Source organism: Oncorhynchus kisutch, linkage group LG4 (genome assembly GCF_002021735.2).
Source record: "Oncorhynchus kisutch isolate 150728-3 linkage group LG4, Okis_V2, whole genome shotgun sequence".
Lineage (NCBI taxonomy): Eukaryota > Metazoa > Chordata > Actinopteri > Salmoniformes > Salmonidae > Oncorhynchus > Oncorhynchus kisutch.
This window is the reverse complement of record NC_034177.2, coordinates 64,349,618-64,369,267: the sequence shown is the minus strand read 5'-3', so window position 1 is coordinate 64,369,267 and position 19,650 is coordinate 64,349,618. Positions and strand designations below refer to the sequence as shown.

Sequence of the window (19,650 nt, the reverse complement as noted above, 5' to 3'; positions counted from 1 at the left end):
GAACATTTCCCAGCTGCTGTTGCAAAATCCCTGTTGAAATGTTTGTCAATCGTCATTCACCTCGTTGTTACAGAGGTGGCTATCAAACACTCCCAATTCTACCACACAGTCCCCAGAACCAGTGAATCTCACACACCAAGAGAAAGATTCAGGAATAACATCATTAACAACAATAACAATTGTCTTGACAGCCAGGAGTTTGTCGTCTGCAGTTTAGTGCACTCACCGATCCCGTAGAGGACCCAAACTCTACAATAACCTATAATAACCTGCCATTCCTAGCAGTGGCAACATGTTCTTTGGTGTTTGGATTAGGAACTTTTAAAATAGCTTTCACCCTTCTGCCCCCTGGTGTGATAACGTGTCCCAAATATTTAACAGTCTGTTGAACACATTGTAATTGGTTTTTCGAGGCATTGTGGCAGCTAGGAAATGTAGCAGTGCAGCCGAATCAACAACTGTAAACCAATTTGAACCTGGCGGGACAGAAGAAAGGATAGTGAATGGGTTTGGCAAAACTGGGGCCCTGCCATAAACTGCATCATTAACAGCTCTACGATCTTGTACCATTCTCCATTCACCAGATGCTTTTCTAACAGGTCAAACTGGCGTGTTGCCAGGTCTCTGCTCAGCAGAGAGGTCAGGATTGTGCCCGTGCCTGCCTCCTCCTCCTCCTTATGCAAGGGGTTCAGTGCTTTGTGGGGCCGATATGTGCCTTCAGGAGAGACGGTCACAGGCGTTGCTCCTCTCATCTTTCCCTGTCATATGTATCCCTTGCCCATAAATAGTCCCGAACCTGAGTCAACAGTGCGCTGTCAGGGGTGGGCTGGTTAGGTGCAAGGGAAACTGGAACAGGGGCTTCACTGTCCCCTCGGTGCACTGCGTGCGTGCCATTCACATACGTTCTGTGAGCCCCAACCACAGAGTAGAATGCTCTCCCGTATGTCTGAGCCTCCCAGTCTGTTGCCAACCTCACGCATGTACCAAATTCTTCCCATTTGGTATCCTCCATCTTGGAGATAGAGATACTGCATGGGGGAACAGATTGGGGCACAGAGGAAAAACTGTTCACATCAGCTACCACACCCAATGTTTCTTCATACACATAACCTGTTGTCAACTCTTCCTGCTCGGTCACACAATGTCACAGTGTTAAAAACAAATGGTCCCTTCGACCATTACTACATTTGGCAGTGAAGAGCGGTCGGGTTAGTTTGGCCCGGTCCAGCAAATCCATTCAGTAGGTCAAAGGGGTCAGAGAAATACCATGAATAATACCAATCATGGCCTGGTGCTTCCAGCGCGGTACAGATACCGGTTCTTGGAACAGTTACTACCAGGCCCTTCTCACTGCAACAAATGTTAATTCCCACAATAGGTCTCTTCCCAATCAATTTACAGAGCAATTAGGAGAATAAACAAAACAATGATTATACATTTTATCACCAAGTTGGACTGAAAGGGGTTTGGTTCTCTACCACTGGAACGTCTTTATTACATCTTGTACCGTGGACGCTGGGAGTCGGGAAGCAAGTGCAGGTGGTGAGTTTAATAATAACCGGAACATGGAACAAAACAAGACACACGAGCAGCGTACAGACATGGAACACATACTAAATACTAAATACTTCCATCAGTGAAGTGATGGAGTCCAGGTGTGTCCAATGATGAAGTGCAGGTGCGAGCAATGATGAATGTCAGGACCGGTGGTGAGTAAACCTGCAACGTTGAACGCAGGAGGGTAGAGGGTAGTGCGAGTAGACGTGACACATCTCTTGATAATGGATCTTTTAAATTGTTGCATTTAGATCAAATACAGATGGTTGCCCCTGAATCGACCAGGAAAGACATTTTCACACCGCCCACACACACACACACACACACACACACACACATTCATATTAGGTGATCCTGCGCTGTTAGAAGAATAAACTGGGTACTCACCAAAGTGGCATTGTTTGCTGTCTTTTCCTTCTACCTCCTCCCCAGCCTCCCCCTCTACCCTGCGGGTTAGATGCTGTTACATGTGGTGGTGGTGGATAGTATGTATCACTGTCCTCAGCTTCATCATAGCCACCCATATCACCCCTGTTCTGGGGGAAATTTCTTGAAATGTGGCCTGGCTGCTAACAGTTATAACACCTCCATGGTTCCCCTCTTTCTCGTCCACCTCTTCCGCAGCCCCTTCCTCCTCTTGCTCTTCCAGCCCCCCTTCCTCTGTCTCCTGAGTTCCCCCTCTCAAAAAAGCATTAGCTGGGCAGTTGATCGTGGTGGTAAACCGGATCCACCACTGTGCCCTGCTATGAGAGAGAGAGGGGAAGCTTCTTCACAATGTCCATCATCTCCCCCATTTCCCGATTCCACTGGACCAGGAAGGTTGAAGTAGCGTTCACAACACGGCCAGCCACTGGATTTGGTATCGTCATCAGGGGAAGCTGAAGGTGGTGTGGAAACAGGAGGGGGAGGGGGAGGTAAGTCTGGATAAAGTCAAAGTCACATTTCTGTGACCAGTCGCTGGGGAGGCTTAGAGTCTCGGCGGGGGTGGCTCTGAGGTGTCGGTATTTTACTCCGGTACTCAGTGTGTGTGGTGACCAGCGTCGTGTCTTTTTCCTTCTTCGTCTTCCTCAGATTCTCTCCGCCGTCTGCCCCCACAGCCCCTACTCCTGCTGCTGTGGGTTCTTGTTGTGGAGGTGGTGGATGGATGATGTTGATTCGGTTCATCTTTACGTCTGTTCCTACTTGCTTTGCCTTATTTTTCTTCAGCTTTCATCCTTACCTCTGCAAACTTCTCTGCACTCCCCCCCCCCCCTTCTCTCTGTCTTTGTCTCAGCTTCAACTTCCCACTTTATCCCAGCGTGTATTATTTTTCTTGCCTTTCCCTACTTTCTCCAACTGTTCTCAACTTAGCGACACATTTCAACTTAGCGACACTGAGGGAAAATCTCCATTCGCTAAGCGGTGGCATTGTGACACGTCCTCGGCAACACTCGAAACCCATTTGCTTACCATTACCTTCAACGGCCTTGTGTAGCATGTGGTGGCTGGAGAACACTTTTTTTCTCCAGGATCATCCCATCTGAGTTTCTATCTCACTCAAACGCACAAAATAGAGGAGTGATCAGTTCCTACAACCTAAACCACATAATTGCATGGATGCTAAAATATTGCCTAATTTGTCATTGATGTCACGCCCTGATCTGTTTCACCTTTACTTGTGATTTTCCCGTGCTCCTGTTTTCTATTCTCTTTTCCTAGTCTTCCCGGTTTTGACCCTTGCCTGTTTTTTCTGGACTCCGTACCCGCCTGCCTGACCCTTCTGCCTGCCCCGACATCGAGCCTGTCTGCCACTCTGTTCCTCTCACCTCTTGTTTTGACCTTTTGCCTGTCTACGACCATTCTCTTGCCTACACCCTTTGGATGATAAATGAACGACAAAGACTCTACCTTCTGCATCTGGGTCTCGCCTTGTGCCCTTATAATTGAAGCACTGGAGAACTAATCCAAATTGGTATCTTACCTACATAAAAAGTAAACACAGTTTTGCTACGAACTTTAGTTTGAACTGTATGGCAAAACAGTTCTTACTGTCCACTGGTTGATCTATCCCTAACCTGATATTCTAGTCTAACATGACGTCCTAACCAGTCCACCCGGATCACACTATGCGGTAGAACTCTCAATCAGTGAGCGCAAAGTGATTTAGGAATGCACAATTCCTCTCATTTCAATGACTCACAAGCTTAGTAAAAAAAAAAATTTACTGAGCAATCGCTGACCCTCAACTCCCATGGACGTCAGGCCGGGTCTCTCCATTCCCTCGTTTGACGAGGAGGAATTTACCCTAGACTCACAGTGCAGCGAGCCTCTGCCGGCAGTTTACCCTCAGAACCGCAGGAGCCACTGGTCAACGATACGTCAGTCCCATCTCTTAGTTCCTGTTTTTTTTTTTATCTATACAAGGACACAGGTGCAGCTGGTTTGCAACACAGGATGATACTCCCAAGAACAGGAACTTGTAATAGGACAGTTTCATGAAATTAGTCACATCCTCAGTTATGGGGACACACACAATAGAAATGTCCCATTACACTGGTTGGGCTCCAGCACACAAACACACGTGTCACAGCGCATTGGGTTGTTGGGGACGTGAGCCTTCTCTCCATTGATGCACACACTGGTCAGGTCATCTGAGAGAGAGAGAGACAGTGGGCCATGGTGTTGGGTTCAAGAGTCACTGGGGCTGGGGCGAAACACAGGATTCCATGATTCCATATGTGTTATTTCATAGTTTTGATGTCTTCACTATTATTCTACAAAGTAGAAAATAGTCAAAATGGTGTGTCGGTCTGAGGCTTTTCTCCATGGTGTGTCCAAACCTTTGAATGGTACTGTGTAATATTTGTTCTGCCCATGACGAAACCATGTTGATTGACTCTCAGAAACTGTCACGTTCCTACCTTTATTTCCTTTGTTTTGTATTTATTTAGTATGGTCAGGGCGTGAGTTGGATGGGCAGTCTATGTTTGATTTTCTATGATTTGGGATTTCTATGTTTTGGCCTAGTATGGTTCTCAATCAGAGGCAGGTATCATTAGTTGTCTCTGATTGAGAATCATACTTAGGTAGCTCACTCCTCGTGCTTATTATAAGCACCGCGTTACTCGTCAGGCACCGTGTTATGCGGTTAAGCGCACGGTGTCGCCAGTATGTGTCCATAGCCCGGTGCGCTATAGGGCAGCCCCCCGAGAGTGTCATGCGAATGCGGGCATCGAGCCAGGGCGTATGGTGCCTGCTCAGCGGGTCTGGTCGCCGGTACGCAGTTTTGGTCCAGGGTATCCTGCGCCGGCTCTGCGTGCTGTCTCTCCGGGGCGCTGGGAGGGTGCAGTGCGTCCTCTGCCTGCGCTCCGCTCGTGCCGGGCAAATGTGGGAGTGGAGCCTAAGGGAGAGGTGCTTGTAGTAAGCACTAGATCTCCTGTGCTTACCCACAGCCCGGTTCAACCTGTGCCTGCACTCTGGAGGATCCCGGCTAGAGTAGTTGTCCAGCCTGGGGAAGTGGTGCCAAGGTTGCGCACCAGAGCTCCAGTGCTCCCCCACAGCCCGGTCCTTCAGGTGCCTCCTCCTAACACCAAGCCTCCTGAAGGTCTCCCCAGCCTGGTGGTACCTGTGGCAGCCCCACGCACCAGGCTGTCTCTCTGTCTCCTCCCTGCAGGTGGTCCCGCCTGTCCGGCGCTGCTGCCGGAGTCTCCCGCCTGTCCGGCGCTGCCGCCGGAGTCTCCCGCCTGTCCGGCGCTGCTGCCGGAGTCTCCCGCCTGTCCGGCGCTGCTCAGCCCCTCAGCCCAGAGGCGCCAGAGCCCCTCAGCCCAGAGGCGCCAGAGCCCCTCAGCCCAGAGGCGCCAGAGCCCCCGCCCCTCTGTCCCGAGCTGCCGCCCCTCTGTCCATTGAGAAGAGTTGCCATGGTTAGGAAGCCACGGAGGCGGACAATGAGGTGGACTAAGACAATGGTGAAGTGGGGTCCGCGCCAGAGCCGCCACCGCGGACAGACGCCCACCCAGAGCCTCCCCTATAGGTTAAGGTTTTGGGCCGGAGTCCGCACCTTTGGGGGGGGGGGGGGGGGGGGGAGTACTGTCACGTTCCTACCTTTATTTCCTTTGTTTTGTATTTATTTAGTATGGTCAGGGCGTGAGTTGGATGGGCAGTCTATGTTTGATTTTCTATGATTTGGGATTTCTATGTTTCGGCCTAGTATGGTTCTCAATCAGAGGCAGGTGTCATTAGTTGTCTCTGATTGAGAATTATACTTAGGTAGCCTGGGTTGCACTGTTTGTTTGTGGGTGATTGTCTATGTTAGTGGCTTGTGTCAGCACAGGTCTCATTTGTAGCTTCACGGTCGTCATTGGTTTATTGTTTTTGTTACTCTTTTGTATAGTGTTGCAGTGTTCAGTGTTCTCTTTATTAAATTTCACTATGAACACATACCACGCCGCATTTTGGTCCTCTGATCCTTCTCGCCTCTCCTCTTCAGATGAAGAGGAGGAAGACCGTGACAGAAACTGCAAAGCCAACATTCATGCAAAATGCATGAGCTCATCTGATGCACAGATAGGATCACGAAAAAGAATAACACATTGCCAAATAACAAGACTAAGCAAACAGAACTATAGTTTCAGTGTAGTGAACTATCCCAATAAGGTGGAATTTTACATAAAATGTAAGTCATTTAGCAAACACTATTATCCAGGGTGACTGACAGTAGTGAGTGCATGCATTTTCGTGCTTGTCCTTCATGGAAATCAAACTCACAACCCTCGCGTTGTAAGCACCTGCTCTACGAACTGAGCCACACATCCTCATCTATTTATCAAAAATGACTTACTGTAGCGTACTTACGGTAATTGGAGAACTACAGTAAACAGACTAATTACTGTAACACAACCAGACCAGCCTAGGGAAGTGACATGCAGTTTCTGGCCCTGAAATGACATACTATACTAGCCATGACTTGAGTTCCTGAGCAACCTCATCTCCAGGGCAGAGCTGATGAGTCCTGTGTCTCCTGGGGGTCTGACACACCGCACACAGAGCCTCCTGGTCCTCCACACAGAACAACAACAACCTCTTCCCATGGAGACTGCACCTTTCATCCCCTTCCGGTACCAACCCACTCCTCCCTCCTGACTCCCTCCTTCCCTGGCTCTCCTTCTCCCCCTCTCTCGTCTCATCCTGCTTGGTGTTATTGTGGCTCCTCTCCCTCGCAAAGGTCTCCACGATGTTCCTCAGAGCCACATTTTGATGACCTGAGTGTCCCAGTAGTTGTCCAGGCAGCTCCTGCAGAAGCTGTGGCTGCAGCCCAGCACCACAGGGTCAGTGAAAACATCGCAGCACACAGGGCAGGACATGTCGTCCTCCAGGGTCCAGGTGGCAGCCATGATGGAGAGATGTGTGCTTGTTCTGAGCTGGTGTACCTACCGTAGGGTGGCTGGGCTAGGGACTGATGACGCTGGCTGGAATGCTGGCAAACTAGTCCAGTGTTTCGGTGTTGATTTGCTCCACTTAACAGGTGAGGCATGGAATGGAAATACACGAAATATGTACTTTTATGGAACATGACATCAATAATTATGGAATTCAATCATGACACTTGTTCTCAGTAAATTAATTAACAGCAAAGAATAGATCTGCTCCAGACAAAATACACATTGGTGTCACAGACGTCAATGTCACCACTGGAGGTGAGGCTGTTCACCTCAATTTACAAAACAATAGACAGACAAAACCAATACACAGGAGTCACTGTGACAGACTTTACCAATACAGACACTTCAGTATGTGATCAAGAAATAGAATCACCAGGTTATATGCTCAGTGAATAGGTGCCACAGTCACAGACACCTTCTCAGGGCAGATCCTCAGCACTCCAGAGTTAGTGCCATCAGAGTTGAGACAGGGTGAGAAGTAAGGGAACAGTCTCTCTGTGAACCTGTGTTCGAACGTATAGATGAGTGACATGTCACTGGAGTCATAGAAAGAGAGCTCTCCTTTCTCATAGTCCAGCTTGACCATGATCTTCTTGGGCTTCCTCTTCAGAACCAACGGGGTACCCAGGGGGTTAGTTCCAGCGCTATACTGCTCCCCGTTCCACATCCCCACCACCCAGATCTCGCCCTCTGGGCTGACCATCACATTGCCTTTCCGGGCTACACCCTCTTTGGCCACTCCCAGAGTCCAGGCCTTCTTAGGCTCCACCTCCACCTCCCAGCTGTGAATGCCTGAGCAGAAATCCAAAGAGCTTAGCACGCTCACTGAGCTGTCGAATCGCTCAGCGTTAACAGGCACAGGCTGGGACACCCGTCTGTCACTCACCTCCAGGAGGCTGACAAAGCTCAATGTTGACAAGAAACACTTTATTAAGAAAGGTCATGAATAAACAATAAACCATTAATAAATCATGAATAAATCATGCCATTCATGAACATAAAAGTATTTAATTGTTGTATTTATACACATTTATAAGCATGATCATTCATAAGCATTTAGAACAAGTCTTACAGAATATTAACTCAAATGCTGAGTAATCATCACCTTTTTTGTTTATCTTGCCATTTGACACACACCAAGAAAATATGACTTATGATATTATATAGGACAAGAATTGTTCCGTTCACATATACATCCATATATAAAATATACATCAATATATAAAATATACATCAATATATAAAATATACATCAATATATAAAATATACATCCATTGTGTTAATAATAGATAGCGAGACATATGGATGCTTTAGCAATGTCTCCTCTAAAAAATACATCTTGTAATCTACAAAACCTTATCACCAACATGAACCAATGAGACTTTGGCAGGGCATATCTTTAGTGGCTCAGCATTGCGGCCGCTGTCACTCACACAGGGACAGAGGTAGGGCAACAATGGCTCTTTAAACTTGTCCCTGAATGTATAGATGAGTGACATGTCAGTGGGGTCATAGAAAGTCACCTCTCCCGCATCATAGTCCAGACACACTCTGACCCTCCTGGGCCTCCTCTTCAGAGTGAGACGGGTCCAGGGCATGGTGCAGGCGCTGTACTGGCCGCCGTCCCTCAGCGACAGGGCCCAGAACCCGTGGGCAGGGTTCACACTCAGGACCCCTTTCCTACGCACACTCTCTCTCAGGACCCCCAGGTCCCATCTGGTCTTACCCGCCACCTCCACCTCCCAACAGTGACTGCCGGAACTGAAGGGGTCGGCCCCCAGCACGCAAACACACGTGTCACAGCGCTCTGGGTTGTTGGGGACGTGAGGCTTCTCTCCACTGACGCACACACTGGTCAGGTCGTCTGAGAGAGATAACCAGGGGGCCGCGGTGTTGGGGTCCAGAGTCACTGGGGCTGGGGTGAAACACAAACAGGTATGACTACAATGCTGTATAACAATTTACATTTTAAAGTGTGGTGCTCCGAGCATCTAGTGATCTGATAACCATTAATTTGCTCTGGTCTAGTACTCACTGTATTGCACCTTCTCCTGCATCTTCTCCCAGATCTTGAACCTTAGGTTGCCCAGATGTTGGGCCATATCGATCAATGCCCTTGATACAGGCTCTGGATCCTGCAATGTACAGTTGGCCCTGAAGCAAGAAAATACAGATGGAATGGCTGTTGTAGTAAAGGACTGTAACCTCGAAGCAGGCCGAATGTGTTTGAAAAAGTAGAACCTTACCTTGCTTTGTTGTTCTTGTAAGCCTGGGGAAAGGACATAGTTGTGTGAGATAAAATGACCAAATTAGAAAATCAAATGTCTTGTATTTTAGAATGTGTATGTTTAAAGTAAGTGTCTCTGTACCTGGAGAAATGGAAGGTCGTTTGCCTCTATATCCTGTTCTATCTCTCTGATGTTGCTGGTCAAGGAGGTCATCTTCTTGGCCAGGTGTTCAATCTTCTCTGCCATTATAACTGTCTTCATGTCCACCTCCTCAGAGAGGGCAGACAACCGGACAACTTCCTCCAGGCGCAGGAGTTGATGCAGCGCCACAAACTCATCTCTTATCTTCCTTTCTGCTTGCTTGGCCTGGCTCTGGGGGTCAATAGGTCAGTGGGTGACCTCTCATACTTTCTGATACAATATGGAAATGGTTCATAGTGCAAAACTGTTGAAAAAGGCGAGGAAACCAAAATGTTGACAATAAAGTCAGCGTTGTTTCTCTGTATAATTGTTTGTTCCACAGTACTTACCTTGATGTGTTCTGCTGTTTTCATGCAATCCTCCTTCAACTTTTGGAATGTCTCCAACTTCCTCCTCAGAGGGATGATAGATGCTTTCACTTCCTCCTGGCCACATACCGGAGGAAAATCTCAATTTCATTTCCTTGACTCCTTGTGTCCTCTCTCCTCACTTCCTTCTCGAAACCCACTGGATGAGAAAGTCAGAGGTCCCTCCCCTCTGACCTTCTCCTCCAATGGGTTTTGAGAAGGAGGCGATGAGAGAGGACAAGATAAGTCAAGGGGTTTAGGCCACATACAGTTTCAGGTATTGAGGCACCTGTGTGCTGTTAAACACAACAGACAGAATTAATGTCAATATATCATATTTTTTCTACCTAAGGCGAAACCGTTTTGATTGACTCTCAGAAACTGCAAAGCCAACATTCATGCAAAACGCATGAGCTCATCTGATGCACAGATAGGATCACGAAAAAGAATAACACATTGCCAAATAACAAGACTAAGCAAACAGAACTATAGTTTCAGTGTAGTGAACAATCCCAATAAGGTGAAATTTTACATAAAATGTAAGTCATTTAGCAAACACTGTTATCCAGGGTGACTGACAGTAGTGAGTGCATGCATTTTCGTGCTTGTCCTCCATGGAAATCAAACTCACAACCCTCGCGTTGTAAGCACCTGCTCTACGAACTGAGCCACACATCCTCATCTATTTATCAAAAATGACTTCCAGTACGTACTTACGGTAATTGGAGAACTACAGTAAAACTGTAAACAGACTAATTACTGTAACACAACCAGACCAGCCTAGTGAAGTGACATGCAGTTTCTGGCCCTGAAATGACATACAATACTAGCCATACCTTGAGTTCCTGAGCAGCCTCATCCACAGGGCAGAGCTGATGAGTCCTGTGTCTCCTGGAGGTCTGACACACCGCACACAGAGCCTCCTGGTCCTCCACACAGAACAACAACAACCTCTTCCCATGGAGACTGCACCTTTCATCCCCATCCGGTACCAACCCACTCCTCCCTCCTGACTCCCTCCTTCCCTGGCTCTCCTTCTCCCCCTCTCTCGTCTCAACCTGCTTGGTGTTATTGTGGCTCCTCTCCCTCGCAAAGGTCTCCACGATGTTCCTCAGAGCCAGGTTACTGGGTGGAGCGTCGGTTAGGGAATGTTTGCGGCAGACGGGGCACTTTTTGATGACCTGAGTGTCCCAGTAGTTGTCCAGGCAGCTCCTGCAGAAGCTGTGGCTGCAGCCCAGCACCACAGGGTCAGTGAAAACATCGCAGCACACAGGGCAGGACATGTCGTCCTCCAGGGTCCAGGTGGCAGCCATGATGGAGAGATGTGTTCTTGTTCTGAGCTGGTGTACCTACCGTAGGGTGGCTGGGCTAGGGACTGATGACGCTGTCTGGAATGCTGGCAAACTAGTCCAGTGTTTCGGTGTTGATTTGCTCCACTTAACAGGTGAGGCATGGAATGGAAATACACGAAATATGTACTTTTATGGAACATGACATCAATAATTATGGAATTCAATCATGACACTTGTTCTCAGTAAATTCTTTAACAGCAAAGAATAGATCTGCTCCAGACAAAGTTCCAAAATACACATTGGTGTCACAGACGTCAATATCACCACTGGAGGTGAGGCTGTTCACCTCAATTTACAAAACAATAGACAGACAAAACCAATACACAGGAGTCACTGTGACAGACTTTACCAATACAGACACTTCAGTATGTGATCAAGAAATAGAATCACCAGGTTATATGCTCAGGTGCCACAGTCACAGACACCTTCTCAGGGCAGATCCTCAGCACTCCAGAGTTAGTGCCATCAGAGTTGAGACAGGGAGAGAAGTAAGGGAACAGTCTCTCTGTGAACCCGTGTTCGAACGTATAGATGAGTGACATGTCACTGGAGTCATAGAAAGAGAGCTCTCCTTTCTCATAGTCCAGCTTGACCATGATCCTCTTGGGCTTCCTCTTCAGAACCAACGGGGTACCCAGGGGGACAGTTCCAGCGCTATACTGCTCCCCGTTCCACATCCCCATCGCCCAGATCCCGACCTCTGGGCTGACCATCACATTGCCTTTTCGGGCTACACCCTCTTTGGCCACTCCCAGAGTCCAGGCATTCTTAGGCTCCACCTCCACCTCCCAGCTGTGAATGCCTGAGCAGAAATCCAAAGAGCTTAGCACGCTCACTGAGCTGTCGAATCGCTCAGCGTTATCAGGCACAGGCTGGGACACCCGTGTGTCACTCACCTGCAGGAGAACCCCAGAGATCAGTAGATCAGCGTGGGCTGAATTTACATCCAGGGTCACAGGGGCTGGGACAGAAAGAGTGGGAAGGTTAGACGGCCACCGGGTTAGATACATGTTGGTACACTGTGTTGCTGGCTGTATGAACAGAACATGAGTAAGCAGTTTGTCACTGGGTCAGAAATCAGAACATTGGTCAACAGTTCATGGTTTGGCAATCAGAACATGCGTCAGCAGTTTGTGTTTCAGCAACCTTAACATGACTGAGCATTTTGTCAATGAGTCCGTCACAGTCATGGAAAAAGTAACCAATTGTCATACTAAAAGTAATTAAACCTTAACAGAAAATGACTCTATTAAAAGTGAGTCACCCTGTAAAATACTACTTCAGTAAAAGTATAGAATGATTTGGTTTTAAATATAATTAAGTATCAAATGTAAATGTAATTGATAAAATATCCTTAAGTACGAAAAGTCAAAGTAAAAGTGTAAATCATTTAAAATTCCTTCTATTAAGCCAAGCAGACGGCACTCTTTTCTTTTTTATATGGAGGGGGCACACTCCAACACTCAGACATCATTTACAAACAAAGCATTTGTGTTTAGTGAGTCCGCCAGGTCAGAGGCAGTAGGGATGACCAGGATGTACTCTTAATAAGTGTGTGAATTGGACCATTTTCCTGTCCTGCTAAGCATTCAACATTTAAAAGTAATTTTGGGCCGTCAGTACAGATACCAACACATCTTCACCACCAAAGTCCATTTGATGTCACAAAGATGTCCAGTACTTTAAAAATATCCTTTCATGTTGTCTTCCTTAATTAACCCCCCATAAACGTAACGGACATATACCAGGAGCTGTGCCAGGCCCGCCACGTCTGTTGACTCATTCAGCTGTAATGTATAGAACTCACTGGCTTGTATGCGAAGCAGTAATTGTTTCAAAACATCTCCTGCCATGTCACTGATGCGTCCTGAAACAGTGTTGTTTGATGAAGATATTGTCTGTATAGTTTTTTGGTCTTTTCCCCCCAGCATTGTCCCAGCCATAGCCGCGGCAGCAGGAAGAATTAAGTCCTCCACAATAGTATGGGACTTGCTTGTCCTAGCCAATCAGTAGCTCACCATATAAGACTCTTCTAGCCCCTTCTTATTAATGGTATCTGTTGCTTTTATACATGTCTTACTAGTTGAAAGTCGTCTTAATTCTCGTTCAAATTGGCATGTTTTGTTTTTAAATGTCTGCGCGTGAGTCACCCTGTAAAAAAGGTTTCATCGAGTTGTGAGATAGTACCTTTGCACATACAACACACTGTGGCTGAGGGAAGGCACTACTCCCAATATAAAAGAAACCCCAACTCAATGTAGTTCTCATCATATTTGTGCCTCTTCGATGGTCCAACATCCCTGTCTGTTGTTTGGTGCTTTCCCGGGTAAGGGGGCAGTAGCTCTTCGGCTGCATCAGATTCACAACTGTCAGTGTCCAAGCTAGCTGGGCTAACAACAAATGTAGAATTACTGATGCTAGCATTGGAAGTGCTTGTGGGAGCAGAACAACTTGTGTTGTTGACAGGTGCAGGTGTAGTACTGCTGGTAGTAGCAGTACTACCAGTAGAGCTGGTATGTGTCTCTATGGAAGCGGGCCTCACTTTTTTAAAAACAATTTATCCATTTTAGAGCAAACGGAATGAGCAGCAGCTACGTCTGGCTACATACAGACTGTTAGTGTAATTCCCACGAGAGAGTAACAGGTAATGTGATTGGATGTTAATTATTTGACTAGGCAACCTGTATTTCACATTGTGTTGTTATTTCGCTGAACACTAGATGGTTGAATTTTATTTTTGGCATTGAAACCTAGGCTACTCAGGCGAGAGGAAAAAAACTCAGCCAAATGTATATTCTCGTTGGAAAATATAAATGGACTGTTAGAAAATGTGAAGAATCTTTTCCCAGTTTGGGAATACCTGGTCTATGGAATAGCCTCCCCTTAGAGATCAAACAAAGATTTTTTTTCAATAGCTTTAAAAAGCAGGCAAAGGTTTTCATTTGGACAATGTTGTCTTAGTAAGAGAAACCACTCCACTGCCCCTTGTACCCCACTACTGCTGGTCAGGTGTATGTATTGGAATAATAGTTATGATGTGCAATGAATCGTTTTTTAAGGTTGAAATGTGAAATTAATGTATGGTCGATTTTTATGGATAAGGAAAAGTGCAGTGAATAGTGCCACTTTTTAAGATGTCAATTTAAATGAATGTATTTATGGTTGTTTGTAATTTTGTCTTGCCTTTTAATCATTATATACAGTTGAAGTCGGAAGTTTAAATACACTTAGGTTGGAGTCATTAAAACTAATTTTTCAATCACTCCACCAATTTCTTGTTAACTATTTATAGTTTTGTCAAGTCGGTTAGGACATCTATTTTGTGCATGACACAAGTACAGACAGATTATTTCACTTATAATTCACTGTATCACAATTCCAGTGGGTCAGAAGATTATATACACTAAGTTGACTGTGCCTTTATACAGCTTGGAAAATTCAAGAAAATTATGTCATGGCTTTAGAAGCTTCTGACAGACTAATTGACATAATTTGAGTCATCATTTCAATGCCTACCTTCAAACTCAGTGCCTCTTTGCATGATATCATGGGAAAATCAAAAGAAATCAGCCAAGACCTCAGGAAAAAAATATTGTTCATCCTTGGGAGCAATTTCCAAACGCTTGAAGGTACCACGTTCATCTGTACAAACAATAATATGCAAGTATAAACACCATGGGACCATGCAGCCGTCAAACCGCTCAGGAAGGAGACGCGTCCTGTCTCCTAGAGATGAACGTACTTTGGTGCGAAAAGTGCAAATCAATCCCAGAACAACAGCAAAGGACCTTGTGAAGTTATTGGAGGAAACAGGTATAAAAGTATCTATATCCACAGTAAAACGAGTCCAATATCGACATAACCTGAAAGGCCGCTCAGCAAGGAAGCTGCTCCAAAACCGCCATAAAAAATCTGCACATGGGGACAAAGATCTTACTTTCTGGAGAAATGTCCTCTGGTCTGATGAAACAAAAATAGAACTGTTTGGCCATAATGACCATCATTATGTTTGGAGGAAAATGGGGAGGCTTGCAAGCCGAAGAACACTTTCCCAACCGTGAAGCACGGGGGTGGCAGCATCATGTTGTGGGGGTGCTTTGCTGCAGGAGGGACTGGTGCACTTCACAAAATAGATGGCATCATGTGGACGGAAAATTATGTGGATATATTGAAGCAACATCTCAAGGCATCAGTCAGGAAGTTAAAGCTTGGTCACAAATGGGTCTTCCAAATGGACAATGACCCCAGGAATACTTCCAAAGTTGTGGCAAAATGGCTTAAGGACAACAAAGTCAAGGTATTAGAGTGGCCATCACAAAGCCCTGACCTCAATCCTATAGAACATTTATGTGCAGAAATTAAAAAACATGTGTGAGCAAGGAGGCCTACAAACCTGACTCAGTTACAACAGCTCTGTCAGGAGGAATGGGCCAAAATTCACCTAACTTATTGTGGGAAGCTTGTGGAAGGCTACCCAAAACGTTTGACCCAAGTTAAACAATGTAAAGGCAATGCTACCAAATACTAATTGAGTGTATGTAAACTTCTGACCAACTGGGAATGTGATGAAAGAAATAAAAACTGAAATAAATCACTCTCTACTATTATTCTGACATTTCTCATTCTTAAAATAAAGTGGTGATCCTGAATGACCTAAGACAGGGAATTTTTACTTGAATTAAATGTCAGGAATTGTGAAAAACTGAGTTTAAATGTATTTGGCTAAGGTGTATGCAAACTTCCGAATTCAACTGTAAGTTATTGTTTTTACCATTGAGGACCGACCACGTTGTAAACAAGCATTGTAAATAATACTGTTAAGTTTGTCCACATTTTGTTGTACATGTTCCTTAACCAAAATAAATTAAATTCAATAACAAAATGCAGCCACCCAAAAATACGACTTAAGTAGTACTTGAAAGTATTTTTAGTTAAGGAATTTCCATCACTGGTCAGTCAGGAATTCCAACATGAGTCAGCTTTTTTGTGAGGAATCAGACTGGCTCAGAAAAGGTACATTTTGTTGTTGCTTCACCCGGGATTCAAGGCTATGAAAGAGTGCTATAGGTTGGAGTCTGGATATTGGACTGTAATGTTTCGAAACGGATCATTGTGCTGCGCCATGGAAGCAAGTCAATGATTAACCTCAAAATGTGAACTGTTGCTTATAAAATCTGTGTACTCACTGTATTCAACCATTTTCTCCCAGACCTTGAACCTCAGGTTGCCCAGGTGTTGGGCCACGTCTATCAGTGTCCCTGATAAAGGCTCTGGATCCTGCAGTGTACTGAAATTACATACAGTACACACATTTTGTGTCAATGATGTTGGAGACTGATCAAATATTTGACTTATGACGATCATTGTAATGTTGCATAACCGTCTTTCAAGTCCTTGTATATTGGAAACAAAAACACATGGATCTCAGTAAAAAAAAGAACATAATTATTTGAGAAAGCCTCAGTACATTTAACAGTTTTTCCTGTGAACTTAGAACATTGTTAAAATATGTGAGATGAATCTGCAAGAATGAGACATCATCTGTTTTCATCCTGTGCTGTATGTCTGAGATTCTCTCAGAGAGGGAAGTCATGTCGTCGGTGAGGCGGTTGATCCTCTCAGTCAGTAACCCGGTCTTCTTGCTCTCCTCCTGTTCCAGAGCTTCCAGTCTGGCCTCCTCCTCCGCTCTCAGGAACTGGCGGAGCTTCGCAAACTCACTCTTGATCTGTCCTGCTGTGGTCTGGGCCCAGGTCGGAAACGGTGCAATAAGATAGACATGTAGTATCTGTGTAAATATCTTTTGTATTATCGTTGTAACATTGTGTTATTTAGCTAGCGACATACCTTGATGCATTGTGCTGCACGCTCTCTTGATGCTCACGCTTGCTTTACGTCCAGTTCCAGTTTCTCGGGAAGGTTGTAGAGCAGTGCCGTGAGTTCCCTCTGGGTAGATAATGGAAGAGAGGGGGGATAGTGGTGGAGAGATGAGGGGTTACAGTACCTTACTCCATTGCACAGCCTGCACAGTACCTTACTCCATTGCACTTCCTTCCTTCACTGACAGGTGCTTATGTTTGTCATGCAGCTCGGTCTCCACACACACAGCACAAACAAGTTCCTCACACTCCTTACAGAAAAACCTCAGCTTCTTGTTATGTATGGAACACCGCACAAGACACACTGCTCTCCCCTCATTCCCCTCCTTCTCCTCTCTCTGCAGGTAGGCCTCCACTATGTTCCTCAGTTTCATGTTGGACACGGAGGGATGGAAATCGGCCATGGAATGCCTTCGCCTGCAGACGGGGAATTCGCGCTGCTTTTGTTGTATCCATGCTGGTGTTTCTGGCAGCCGCGGCAGAAGCTGTGTTGGCATTTCAGACTCACGGGGTCCTGGAAAAATTCAAAGCAGATGGGACAGCTGAGCTCGTCCTCCAGAGCTGCTGTAGGTCGCTGCTGGAGCATCCTCTTCCTCGGGTAGAGTCAGGTAAAGGCCTTTCTCTTCAGAATACAGTATGAACTAGTGACTGTACATTTGTACATGCATCATTACAACCGTACCCTTTCCATCGCTTGTTCACCAACCCACTGCACGGAATGTAGGTTTACAGTGCTTGATTACCTATTAACATTTAGGCCGTACCTGTGATCAGAGTTTATCCCAGTTATCCAATTCATGCCAAGGCAGAGATCGCATAACATAGCAATGAAGTCATTCCTTTGGCACATGTTGCTGTATCTCAAGTAAGTATTAGTGTCTCAGTCGTTCAACAACAACACCCCGACAGAAATAGCCACACTTGGTGTCATGTACAACAGATCCAAGGCACTGAACAAAGCAGTGTAGATGCCTGGTATCTGTTGTCTTGTAAGAATGTTTGATGGGGGAAAAAAGCTATTACTGCAACTGGTTGGCACTGATTAACCAATAATAACTGGTTGGCACTAATTTGACACTGGGGTGGTAACAGCCTCAGCCATAATTGCCAGTCTGACACACTGCCAAATCAACTTCAAAAAGCTTCTACTCTGAGAGGTGATCTGCCATAACGCATGGATTCTGATAGCAGAACCAGTTAAAAAGCTTTGGCATCTTGTAACCCAGCACCATTTGAACTGCAACCTGGCATAACAAGCTCTGTCAGGCTCGGAGTAGCCTCACAAGTCAGCAGACCCTCAGCTAGTGACTATTATATAATAGGATTCTGTTGTGACGTTCAGTTGTGAAAGCTGCCAAAAGGGGGCAGTAAAGCACTGCTATAGCAGCTGTATTGTGGTCAGTCACAATGGATGATGTCTGGGGCCCATTCTTAAGAGGCTATTAAGTGAATATTGATTATTTGGCAGATGAAATCCCATGTTACTTTTTAGGGCACAGCTCTAGGCAGACATGAGAGCATCTAATCAAATAAAGTGTTTTACACAATACTGCTTCTAGTCACATTATTATTTTAAATGGGATACTTAAAATGTACTGATGCAATCTATCACATGCTCCATCTTCTTCCTTCTAACTTTCTTCCAAATACTCTTCTTATTTATCTCTCACCCAAATGCTTTCCCCCCCATTCTCCGCCACAGACACCTAATTGTAACAGTCTGAAATACCCATTTATCCATTCCACCCAGGAGACATTTCTCTTTCCCTAAGTGTTCCAGACATAAGGGATTTTGCCAAACTTGATGTAAGTTCATTCCACTACCACTTTAATTTCCATTTGACACCATTAGAGAGGTCCGTTTATTTCAGATTTGTGTCCATCTTCGTTGTGATGTATGACCTCTCCACATTCTACCTGTATGCCTATTATTAGTTGACCTTTGATTCATTTTGTAATAGTAGTGCTCTATAAGTTTGGTTCATAATTTCTTGTTGAACAGGATTTGGTATTAGTAGTTCTAGTAAGATCATGATAGGATCCTGTTTTGGGACACAGGAGACTAAAGTAGTCTGAAGTATAGAAGGCAATAAGCTGACAATCAATAACTGTGTCTGTCCCCATTCTGATCAGACAAACATATTGTTGAGTCTACACCATTGTCTCATGTCTGCATCACATCCGGCCGTGATTGGGAGTCCCATAGGGCGGCGCACAATTGGCCGAGCGCTGTCCGGGTTTGGCCGGGGTGGGCCGCCATTGTAAATAAGAATTTGTTCTTAACGGACTTGCCTAGTTAAATAAAGGTTAAAAAAAATCTATAATAATGTTTTTAAAAAAGACTTCAGAAAGTGTGAAATCCGTCTGCACTGATCTGTCTGATAGTTCATCCTCAAAATGTTACCAAGGTGACATCATCCACTGAACTGCCTTTCATCCTCAAAATGTTACCAAGGTGACATCATCCACTGAACCGCCTTTCATCCTCAAAATGTTACCAAGGTGACATCATCCACTGAACTGCCTTTCATCCTCAAAATGTTACCAAGGTGACATCATCCACTGAACCACCTTTCATCCTCAAAATGTTACCAAGGTGACATCATCCACTGAACCGCCTTTCATCCTCAAAATGTTACCAAGGTGACATCATCCACTGAACTGCCTTTCA

At 45.5% G+C, this 19,650-nt stretch overlaps 2 protein-coding genes across 3 annotated transcripts; both read right to left on the bottom strand.

Moving 5' to 3' along the window:
* Positions 1 to 7,076: 7,076 nt before the first annotated feature.
* On the bottom strand, positions 7,077 to 8,250 carry LOC116373075 (erythroid membrane-associated protein-like). Its single transcript, XM_031821781.1, has 2 exons — positions 8,245 to 8,250; positions 7,077 to 7,899 (listed from the first exon to the last, which is right to left on the bottom strand). The coding sequence occupies exons 1-2, from the start codon at positions 8,248 to 8,250 to the stop codon at positions 7,360 to 7,362; spliced, it is 546 nt and encodes a 181-aa protein (XP_031677641.1). The 3' UTR covers positions 7,077 to 7,359.
* Positions 7,963 to 17,353, bottom strand: LOC109888956 (tripartite motif-containing protein 35). Of its 2 annotated transcripts, none has more exons than XM_020480103.2 (10): positions 16,948 to 17,353; positions 16,290 to 16,843; positions 12,000 to 12,064; positions 11,494 to 11,905; positions 10,588 to 11,187; positions 9,734 to 9,829; positions 9,345 to 9,575; positions 9,222 to 9,244; positions 9,011 to 9,129; positions 7,963 to 8,890 (listed from the first exon to the last, which is right to left on the bottom strand). In XM_020480103.2, exons 5-10 carry the CDS (start codon positions 11,062 to 11,064, stop codon positions 8,322 to 8,324), a joined length of 1,515 nt encoding a protein of 504 aa, XP_020335692.2. In that variant the 5' UTR covers positions 11,065 to 11,187; positions 11,494 to 11,905; positions 12,000 to 12,064; positions 16,290 to 16,843; positions 16,948 to 17,353; the 3' UTR covers positions 7,963 to 8,321. The 2 variants fall into 2 exon arrangements, with proteins under 2 accessions (XP_020335692.2, XP_031679256.1); XM_031823396.1 differs by having other exon boundaries at positions 10,588 to 11,905; positions 16,948 to 17,046; positions 17,236 to 17,348.
* Positions 17,354 to 19,650: the final 2,297 nt, after the last annotated feature.

Excerpts from the sequence above, each read along its gene's own strand:
- LOC109888956 (XM_020480103.2), bottom strand. The coding sequence starts at position 11,064 with ATGGCTGCCACCTGGACCCTGGAGGACGACATGTCCTGCCCTGTGTGC. Across the intron at positions 9,576-9,733 it reads AAACAGCAGAACACATCAAG|AGCCAGGCCAAGCAAGCAGA; the intron begins GTAAGTACTGTG and ends ATTGACCCCCAG. Across the intron at positions 8,891-9,010 it reads GCAGGAGAAGGTGCAATACA|CCCCAGTGACTCTGGACCCC; the intron begins GTGAGTACTAGA and ends GTTTCACCCCAG.